Source organism: Sorghum bicolor, chromosome 4 (genome assembly GCF_000003195.3).
Source record: "Sorghum bicolor cultivar BTx623 chromosome 4, Sorghum_bicolor_NCBIv3, whole genome shotgun sequence".
In the NCBI taxonomy this organism is placed as follows: Eukaryota; Viridiplantae; Streptophyta; class Magnoliopsida; order Poales; family Poaceae; genus Sorghum; species Sorghum bicolor.
In genome coordinates, this window is record NC_012873.2 from 54,122,626 (window position 1) to 54,133,708 (window position 11,083).

The following is an 11,083-nucleotide window of genomic DNA, read 5'->3' on the forward strand; positions in this document are numbered from 1 at the left end:
AACAAACTTTGTCAAATCAAAACATAGCATAGAATGTATTGTATTTCAACATAAATTTTAGAAGTTACAATACACTCTATTTCAGTATAGAGGGAGAAAGTGTGTACATATGTAAAGAACCCGTCCAAATAGAGACAAAATACATATACATCTAACATGGACCATGCAGTGGCGGAGCCAAGGGGGGGTTGGTAGGGCCATGGCCCCCCCTAACATGTGTCAACAAAATTTTTTTACTAGTATAAATTAATAATTTTTATTTATATTAAGAGAGAAATATAACAATATTGTCATATATACTTATTAGAACCCGTCCAAATAGAGACAAAATACATATACATCTAACATGGACCATGCAGTGGCGGAGCCAAGGGGGGGCTGGTAGGGCCATGGCCCCCCCTAACATGTGTCAACAAAATTTTTTTACTAGTATAAATTAATAATTTTTATTTATATTAAGAGAGAAATATAACAATATTGTCATATATACTTATTAATATAATCTAGATAATAAAATCATACTTCCTCTGTTCTAAATTATAAGTCATTCCAAAAAACATAGAGAGTCAAAGTATCCCAAATTTGACCAAATTTATATGATACAATAATAATATTTATGATACAATAAGTACCATTAGGTTCTTCATTAGTTTTATTTTTTTGTAGTATATCTATTTGCGACATAAATCTTTATAATTCTTTATATAATTTTTGGTCAAACTTAAGATACTTTGATTCTCTAAGATTCTTAGAATGATTTATAATTTGGGATGGAGGAAGTACAAATGACTAGATAATACAATGAAGCAACTTAGAAAAACTGAGACGTTGATCTTAAGGTTTACGAAATTATCTCAAACATCTCGCTATTAAGGGTTTATCGTCTACCACCAAAATAATAACACATTTGATCTTAAAATACATATAGTGTGAGCACTTATATCAAGTCTTAATTAAGCTAGATGGTCACTAATTGTGCTCAGTTTTGATAAGTTGAATTTTTTGGTTGGCCCCTCCTATGTATAATTTCTAGCTCCGCTATTGGGACCATGTTTTTCTTGTTAAGAAGAATAATTTGTATTTTTCGAGAGAATGTTCAGAGCACGTTCTAAGAACAGTGAGAATATATAGTTCAATTATAGAGACAAAAAAAAGCGAGAGACGGCTTTGGTTTGCAGAAGGGGAAATATTTTTTTTTTCAAGCTGGGATCGAAATGGAATTATATGGACTGCAGAGGTCAAAATGGGAGAGTTCTGGCCCCGTCGAAGCCGGCCTGAACAAGCCATATCATTATCCTTGTTTCCTCAGTTATGATGGTCACTAGACTGAAGACAGACCGAGTCATTTTATTAGTGTGGTCGGAGCCATCAGCTGAGTTTAAGTCTGCATAACTTGGACGATAGTATGAAAAATATTTAACTATCGCATTCGGTAATGATATCTATAAGACGTCCGTCCGTCCGGAGGTTGCTGTTCACTCATTTTATTGCCCTCCACGCCTTCTTATCCACTCATTTTTTTCATCCCCACTCTTCTCTCACATCTCGCACCACATCTCGCACCATGCGGCCGCACTTTCTGCCATGCGCGAGCCGCTCCTCCCTCCTTTTCTCCCTCCCTCCCCGCTGCGACCCACACGTCCTCCATGCCGCCGGAGTAGAGCACGACGGTGGCAGCTTTCAGTGAGCGGCGCAACTTCCTTCCTCCCTGCTCTTTCTCCCTCGCTCTCGTGACCTCCATACATCTGGAGATGGAGACAACGACGCGGCTCCGACGAGGTAGGTGGGGAGAGATTTGGATCCGAAGCCTTTCTCTCCCTTTTTCTTCTCTCCTCTTGTGGATCTGGATCTGAGCCCTCCTCTGCTCCTCCTCCACCTCTTGCTCCTCCTGCTCTTCCTCTGGATCTAGATCTACGGGATATTGTGTTGGCCAGGGTTTCGGCGAGTTCTTGGGATTCAGTGCTCTTACGTGTTGTAATGGTGTTCTCTGATTTTTTGCAGTATATTTTTCAGGTGATGTTGCAGTAGGATAGGGTCCCGTCGAGCTCTCGGGTTCAGATCTCGTCATTGTTGCAATGGTTCTATCTAGACGTTGCAGTAGGTTTTAGTCGTTGTTGCAGTTTTGTGTTTTGAGATGTTGTTTCAGTTGCTTCAGTCTGCATGTTGTAGTAGTTTGTTTTATGTTGTTACAACATTTGTTCGGTGTTGTTGTAGTACTATGTCCATGGTGTTTTAGTTGCTTCATCCGATGCTTTAATCTGCACTGTTGTATTAGTTGTTGCATATTGTTGCAACAGTTGGTCGATGTTGTTGTAATACTATGTCTATGGTGTTTCGGCTGCTCCGTGCAATGCTTCAACTTATGCTGTTGTATTAGTTGTTACATATTGTTGCAACAGCCGTTCTTTGTTGTTGTAATATTATATTTATGGTGTTTTAGCTGTTCTATCCAATACTTCAATCTGTATGTTGTAGCAGTTGTTTGCATGTTGTTGCAGCAGTTGTTCTTGTTTGTTGTAATACGATGTTTATGATGTTTCAGCTACTTCAACTTGTTTGTTGTAGCAGTATGTCAGGTGTTGTTGCACTATTATACATATTGTGTTGCAGCGTTAAGTATGGGGATAGGTTGTAGGGACGAGTTAGCGGCAGACGGATCTGCTAGGGACCGACAAAGCGAGGGGCAGAGCGGATCCCATGCTCGTGGGTGCGGAGGATGGGCTCCTTGCGTGGGAAACGGACAAAGTGCGGTCCTCTGTGTGGGGCGAGCGGGGCAGAGGTAAGTTGGTTGGGAGGGAGCGGATAAGAAACGGTCTTTCAGGCGGGACGAGTGGGGCAGAGGTGAGTTGGTTAGAGGCGGATGGAGTTTTCTTTTTTTTTTCTTTTCTGTGGCGCGGGTGGGGGGGCTCGGCGTCCGGACGCGTTGTTAGCGCCGGACGTCCGGGCGCTAGCAGTTCCGCGTATCGCATTACATATAGGGAAAACAATATTCCAGCTTTAGTTAATTACATATTTATATATTATGGCTTGGGCGCTTCGCCAATGCCGTCTTGCCATTTCACGTAATATAATTTACAATTACACCGAGTAACCAATGAAAACAACATGAGGCCAAGCGAGTATTAACACGCCGGATCGTCAACAAAGGAAGAATTAAAGAATGAAGACTACACAAAATCCTCTACTTGCGTAATTGCAGGCAGGCCTCGTGTGATCGAGAAGAAGAAAAAAGCAGGCCTCGTGCGAATTTGTTGGACGGACACAGAGCTGAATCAAGAAGAGGTTGCTTCTTCAGCGCTGGTGGTCTCCATGGGAGACGCGGCCGCCGCTTTTGGGTGCACCTTCTTCTTAAGGAGCCCAAACAGGCCTCCTCCTCCCCTGCTTCCGCCGCCCGAGACCTTCTTCTCCGCCACGGGGCCCAGCTTGCCCTTCTTCGTCTCCTCGGCGGCCTCCATGCGCCGGAGTTTCTCCTTGTACGCGTTCTTGAGCACGTACGCCTCCACCAAGTCTCCTCCCATCATCATGGACGCCATCGCAATCTCTTAGCAAGTTGTCTTTCTCCTTGTAAGCTGCCTGAAGTAGCTCTGCTCTGTTCTGCTGCACGCTCTCCGTGACTTGCGAGCTGGCTTGAGCTGCGCCCCGCTTCTTTTATAGCCACTACGTACGCTAGGGCGGGCGGTGCGCGGAGCACGGGCCGTAGACTTTGGCACGCAAGCTGAAAGGTAGGAAAACTGCCAGAGCGACGGAGAATCTCGGTATTACTTGGGCCGCGCGGAAGCGATCGCCGGCCTCATCCGCATGCTGAAAACGAGCTGCGCTACGTACCCGCTGCGAGTGGAGCCAAATTAACCCCCCCCCACACACCCAACCGAATTTCCGCGATGTCACGCGTGACGCACCGGCACCGCAGGCCCAAAAGTCTCCCGTGCAATGCCACGGTCGTCGTCTCGTCGATCGGTCCCCGCTACACCTACCCAGTCCATCACCGCCCGCGGGGCGCGAGACCACCGCGCGACGTGATGCGGACGCCCGGAGGCGGCGGCAGGCTGCGCGTGCCGCGAGTGGAGGATCCCCGTCCCGTGCGCGGGCGCCAGTCTCGCGATCGCGACGGGGGACGGGGGAGCTGGGCGGGTTTACTTTGTTTTCACGGTTCGTTCGGCTGGAGGTCTCGTTCGGGGGCTACTGCGGGGCCTCACACGGTCACGGATATCGACTCGCCGCTCACGGGCAGGCCAGCCAGCATGCGATGACTACGCGTGAGTTTCGGGGGAAATTGTGCAAAATGCCGGCCGGTGAGAGAGTCCGTCCCGGCTGGCGGTCGAACGAAGAAGAATAATAATTAATGGTTCGTTCAGTCGTCAGTGGAGGAACGAAGAAAGAAACAACGTTGTGGAAGCTGCTCTCGGGCACCGCCGTTGTTCAGCTCTGCTAGACGTACGTATACCGCTGCCGCCTGCTCCCCGTGGTGGACTAGCTTGTTCGTTATTGAACGCGTGCGCGCTGCCGGCGGCCCAAGCGTCAAACGTGCACGTGACTTTTTGGTTCACGAGTGCAAACTACCTTTTGGCTTTATATATAATGTGATGTGATGAAGTTATTCCAAGCCAAATTATTCTGTATGTATCATAAATATTGTTGTTCTTCACTAGAAAGTTGATTAATAAACTTTTTTTTTTGAAATCGTGCCTTAGCACGTGTTGCTTTAAGGGAAAAAGGAGTTTGAGTACAAGCACGTAAAGACCCATGATGAGATACCATAGGCTAACGGCCAAACACACTAACACAGAGCACCGGCTTTAACGGTGGAGCTTGACCGGTGTACTAAGGGATAGAACTAATCCGCTAAAAGAGAGAGGGAGAGGGGGACACTCTAGGAGACGAGGTGAACGAGCGGCGAGAGGAGCCGGTAGCCTGCAGCAACCCACGACTCCATCTCTTCCTGGATGCGCTTTAGAAGCAAGGAGCATGAGCGTGAGGCGCCGTCGAACGTCCGCCTGTTGCGCTCCTTCCAGATCTCCCAAGTGACCAAAAGGACAATGAAGTCGAATGGCTTGCGCACGTCTACATGAATGACGTTACTTGTCCCCAGCCACCAGTCCGCGAGAGTGTCGTCCATGCCCGGGGCATGCTGCTGAAGGTTTGCGAAGCTCAGCAGGCGGAACCAAACCTCTCTACTGTAGACACAAGCGAGGAGGAGGTGGTCGGAAGTCTCGTCCTGCTGTCCACACAGAGAACAGGACGTCGTCTGCTGGAGTCCATGACGTGCCCATCTAGCTGACTTCTATTAGTTGATTTGTGTTTTAAGACAGAGGGAATAGTGGCTTCTGATCTACATGAGTCTACATGATCGCTCAAGATCCCAAGAGAATTAGGCGCTAATATCCAATGGGAATTAGGGATACTTCATGCTGCCTTGCACTCTGCAAAAAATCAATGGCGAGAGGGACCATCCAAACAAATGTGATATGCCTACACCATGGAGTCGATACAACATGTTGTTTTGTCTCAATCGTATAGTAGTACCACAACTATAGATGGCAAGATGGACGGTTTGAGAAGCATGTTTGTGTCCGCCCATGGTCTCACTCTAAGGCCTAGGCGGGGACTATGATGCATACTCGATGAGCTTGTTGGACACATGCAAGCATGGTGGGCACTGTCGCTTCATTGGGATTGGAGGTGGAATAGCTAGGTCGTCGAGAGTAGAGGGGATATGGTGAATCTAGAGGCAATCGACGTCGAGGATCTATACATAGTCAACGTGATGAGCCTTCATGATATCACATTGTGGGAGTGCCGATGGAGAGGGCAAGGAGCAATGAGGAGAGTGAAGGGGCGGGAGCAGCGATGGTTAGAGTGGGTATGCGGAGGAGATGGAGGATAGCAGGGGAATGGAAAGTGAGTGGTGTAGTTATGAGGGGAGAATGAAGATATGCGAGAATCTGGAGTGACTAGAAGTGAGATGGGAAGAGAGTGCAAAACGAGGAAGGAAGTGACATCGACAGGAGAGGTTTAAGAGGGGGTGGGCGAACTTTGGCTAGGGTTCACTGCTGGTGTCCAACAAACTTTTATTTGCGGTTGTGGGCCTAGAGATGGTAATGGGTATATACGCGTCAAATAGTGTCATCCTTACAATACTTGTACCAATTACCTATTTCGCACATGTAGTAAAAGAATTTATCCATACCCGTACACACATGGTTAAAAATACTCGACCCGCTACAAACAGAAAAACTTGAATATATTATATTATTAAAAATCATATATCATAAATTATTTGTGAATAGGGATCAACAATTGTATAACATGGTCACAAAAATTCACTAATCAATAGTATAATAATCATAGATATATTGGATATGTGTGTGTGTGTAAATTTTGTAATAACAATGAAGACATGTATTGCTAAAATGGGTATAAATTACCCGTGAGTACACGAGTATAGGTAGTATGTTCCTATACACGCATGGCCATACCTGCTTACTTGACGGGTATTTTTATCTATTACATACTCACGGATGAAGTAACCAAACGTGTCGTATAGTCGGGTTTCGAGTATTCATTGCCGTTCTATAGGGGCTTACTAGGTCGCCTCATAAATGGACCGTTGTGGCTCATAAATAGTAGTGGTCGGACCAAAGTAACGGGCCGCGTACCAGCCTAGGCCTGATGCCTTTTGGCCATCTATACACAATCCACTACCTCCAATATATAAGCAATATAAACTGATTTACCGACGATTATGGGTGATTGGTTGTGAGTCTCACCACTATCATTTGTTACTGAATTAGTAGGTAAGTCGTAAGTTCACCGATAAACTAGGTGACGTCCATTGTCATTGAACAAGTCAACAAACAGTTCAAAGAATAAGTATTTCTGATTACAAAGCCTTTAATCAATAAGTGAATAGCAAATGATACATTTAACTTTGGACCATCTTTTCTGGTGGTGTGTTTGAGAGAGAGAGAACAATTATAACAGTGCTGCTTACATATACATACCAGCAAAGGTACAAATTACATGTATAGAGTCGTTAAAAAAAATTACATGTATAGTGGTTTCTCATAGTTGATGGCAGAGCTCTCTTGTTATTTTGAGTTCCAGAATCAATCAGTGTTTCCCTCATGCCAGACTCTTGATGCCTAACGGTATAACCTTTCCGTAATCATTCTTATTGCGCCCTTCTGTGCTACTATAAATATATTTTGAGTGGCTCTTCTCTAGGAGCTTGATTATATGCTCCTCCAGATCCTCATCTTTGTTGCACCTTCGAATGGTATTGCTTTCGCCATTTGAGATAATGACGACCTCCTCTTTGTACGTTGCAAGAAGATTGGCCACAACAACGTTCATCCTGTACTTGTTTAGAGCCATTTCTGCTTTCTGAACTAGAATATCTGAATCCGTCTCCAGCTGAATGGCATTTATTTAAAAGAAGTTGGATAAAGGGTTAATATTGAGTAGAAACCTAATAGCGTGTTTGGCATGAGATATTTTCTCTCCTGTGCCGTGATGGCGTGGTATCATCATTCTACACAAAACTCACCTTGAAGGATATACAGAAGGCCAACGGGGCCCATTGGTTTCGCAGAACTGAAAGCATTTTTGGAACTTGACTGAGCTTCATATCCAGTGGGCCTCCGGCTGACTGAATCTTATGTTTTTCCTGCACAATAGTCAAATTCCCTACGAATCATGTTAGGCACTTCGCAGTAAAGCATGATAAAACATGCTGGATGAAGCGTTTAACTCAACCAGACAACGCATCTCCTACTGTACATCATACCATGCTATCCCATGGAACATAAAAGTCAGACACAGCTGCAGCGAGATAGAACATCCCGTGGAGACCCACAGAACTCATAGATGTAGCCACCATCTTCAGTAACTGTAATCATGTGTCGTGCAATGCTGTTCAAGTTACCTTATTCCCATGTGACTCAAATAAATAAAAAGCAAATTTGCAAGACCTGAAGATATTCAAATATCGTAGTGAATGGGAGTTTCAGCAGCGAGCCTCCTTCAATAGCCTGTGACAAGTTCACCTCTCAGTCAAGGTCATCAGCACATCTGTATGCCACAGTCGAATACCCGTTTCAAATGTCATACCTTGCGATAATCCCCAATTGCTTTCTTTACCACTGTTGCTTGGGACTCGACCACTGATTAAACAAATATATAAGAGATTTTAACACAGTAAGGAGGTAATTTTATTCTTTTATTTTTCATCTGTCCTAGAAGCTGTATATTACCAACCTTGAACCTTCAAATCTGTTGTGACATCAAAGAACTGGAGAAATGAATCATCAGGCAGGAACCTAGAGAAAGGTTGGCAACTCCCTCTGCATTCATGCGCAACATAATGTATTTTAGGTGAAGAATAATCTTTTTTGCATTATTTGTATACTGAACATTCGAGAAAACTGGGAGAGGAAAAGTAAAAGTTGTTGGATTGTTTTGAAAGGAAGCAGCTGCTATAGCTTTGCGGATTACCGCCGATGGACGAAAATGACCGCATAGCCAGCCTTTAAGAAATACCTGTATCACCAGAAAAAAAAACGGAAATGAGTACTTGAGAGTACTTACTGTTCATCAAACTTGTAATGGACAGAGACTATATATACTAACAGTGCATTTCTGAGACAGCTATCAAGTCCAACAAGGTATCACATGGCACACCATATGTTCAGTAAAGAAATTCAGTGGAAATTTATCCAACATGCCAGAAAACCAACAACTGGCCACTCACTGATCCAGGCCATTTTTCTAGCCTCTCATTTTTCTAACTTCAGTGTAGTACACGCACTACACGCTTACGGGACAAGCTCATAAGGAGCACAGTACTACCTAGTTACTATTCCCATCAATGTAGCACACTTGATCTATAAGTAAAAATAGATGTTTTGTCGAAAGGGAAAGTTATGAATTATGATCGTGGTTGAACGGAGCGTCTGGTATGTGTTGAAACAGAATACGGGAAAGATCATGGCGCACGAGAGCACGAAGAGCAACTGAAGAGGTGGGTGAGGTGAGGGCAAAAGGAAATTTTACTCGGTGGACGCGGCGCCGCGGTGGCCGGAGCTGAAGTTGTCGATGTAGCGCACGCATCGCTGCTCCAGCGGCACCGTCGTCCCGCCCGACGTGACGCAAACGATCCGCCGCCGCCCGCCGCCCTCTGCGCGCACATTGCAAGACAGGCCGCACGGGTTAGCTAGCGTGCGGTCAAAGGCTCGTCCCTACACAGTCGCGCACACACAGCCCCTCAGGTGTTCGACGAAAAGCCCCGCGCGCGTTCCAGGGCAGCGAGGGCGCGGCTACCTGATGAGGCGTGCGAATTGCGGGCAACGAACTCCTGCAGGTTGGCGGCGATAGCGCTGGCGTCGCGCAGCGGGGGCGAGGTGGCGAAGAAGGATTCCGGATCTCCCGCCGCGACCATTGTGGATTGTGGATTGCGCTGGGGGTTCACTCGCGGGGTTTGGACCGCGGGTGGTTCGCTGATGGAAGAACGACGAGAGGGGCAGGAGAGTATTTAAAGAAGCGGAGACGATTAGGGGAGTGTGCGGTGCATTAAGGTCTGTTTAGCATTTTTCACATGGTAAAACCATGTATGTACGGTGTTGGCCTGGCAGCCGTTTGTTTTGTTGTGGAACTGTCTATAGGGCTCTCCCGACATTTCTTTGTAGCTTCCTCCTCCTCCAGAAGCACCGCCACCGCACCACCCATCGCCTTGCCTGCGGTGCTGGGCCACAACCATGGAGCTCTCGTAAAATCCTACCACCTGTGCATCTTCTGTCTTTCCCTCCCCCCCCCCCCCCCCCTCTCCCGCGTCATGGCCAAGGGCGCCCTCGCCCCATTGCCACGTCATCTCCTATGTCACTGAAACCTTAGGTAACCACTGCTCTCCTGCCGTCCTCACTGTTTGGCCAACTTGCCTCCCCCCTCCCCCCCCTCCCCCGAGCTCCTTCTAAGCCCCCTAGAGTTGGAGAAGAAGAGAAGATAACATTTCTCTTTATTTGTCTCTTCGGATATTAAGTTAGGAGCACTATTTGTTTTGATGGCAAACATATGAAATCTCCTTCTGAAATTGCGTGAATTATTTGCTCTTATTTCATACGGAGTGGACATTCCGAAGACAAGGTCACTTCATTTCCATCGGTGACCTAGAGGGATGAGGGTAGAGCCATGATTGAGAACTACAGCAACTTATGGTGGTCGGTTTTTGTTTCAACATTGCTAGCTTGAGGGCTTTCGCATGTTCTGTCTTCTATGGCATTTGAGATTTGACTTTACAAAGTTACATGTAGTCTTATCTAAGGTACTGCACTCGTTGGTCTTCGGTGGTATCGTTGTTGTGTTTGTATGATCAGAAATGCTAGCCTATCTTGTTTCTCTCTTATGTAGACTTGAATTCCCTGTAATTTCGTTACTTTTGATAATGAAATTCAAGTTTTTAATTTCATGGTGAAAAAAAGTCGGCTAGAGTTGCTCACTTTTATGTTTTTACCATTGCTCTCCAATGGAGACCTAAGCAGGCGTTCGAGTTTTGGTTCGTAACACCCAAACTTACTGGATACCAAGATTAAAGTTTAGTTATCTAGAATTTAATCCTTGATAATCCAAATAGATGGATGAGTTTCTAGTCCACACACTATCAACTAGTTCACTAGTTGGTAAAGTAAGACTAAAGTGGGATTATTCATAGAGATTAGTCCATACATTTAAACAATAGAGATTACTCACTAACAATTAGTTCAAGCAACTAGTTAGCCAAATTGCTTTATGAGGCTTGATAATAAACATGTTGATAATCACACCTTTGGTACAATGATCGACCAACTACTTATCATGCTATATTTTCTCAGGTTGTGTATGAGTAGGTGCATGCATTCGATTTAATGTTCCTCTAATAGCTTCATCTCAAATTACATTATATTGTAGGGGAGGACGAGAGGTGGTAGGATGAACAAATCTGGGACAGTCTTCAAAGCGTGCATTGCTCATCATTATTGGCACTACATGGATGCCCCGAAGCGTTTTTTCAAGATTATGATTGGTGATTTCAAAAGTGGAGTGGTAAGACATT

The 11,083-nt window shown here is 45.4% G+C and overlaps 2 protein-coding genes and 1 long non-coding RNA gene across 3 annotated transcripts; 1 reads left to right on the plus strand and 2 right to left on the minus strand.

The window, feature by feature from the left end:
- LOC110434331 lies at window positions 1,659-2,316 on the plus strand. The gene is made up of 2 exons (XR_002451760.1): window positions 1,659-1,779; window positions 2,014-2,316. It is a non-coding gene; the product is annotated as an uncharacterized LOC110434331 (long non-coding RNA).
- Window positions 3,057-3,637, minus strand: LOC8072623. The gene has a single exon (XM_002454007.2). The coding sequence runs from the start codon at window positions 3,531-3,533 to the stop codon at window positions 3,273-3,275; it is 261 nt and encodes an 86-aa protein (XP_002454052.1). The 5' UTR covers window positions 3,534-3,637; the 3' UTR covers window positions 3,057-3,272.
- LOC8072624 (phosphopantothenate--cysteine ligase 1) lies at window positions 6,872-9,522 on the minus strand. The gene is made up of 9 exons (XM_002454008.2): window positions 9,319-9,522; window positions 9,052-9,175; window positions 8,494-8,538; window positions 8,257-8,342; window positions 8,110-8,162; window positions 7,971-8,030; window positions 7,787-7,888; window positions 7,547-7,666; window positions 6,872-7,413 (listed from the first exon to the last, which is right to left on the minus strand). The coding sequence occupies exons 1-9, from the start codon at window positions 9,434-9,436 to the stop codon at window positions 7,123-7,125; spliced, it is 999 nt and encodes a 332-aa protein (XP_002454053.1). The 5' UTR covers window positions 9,437-9,522; the 3' UTR covers window positions 6,872-7,122.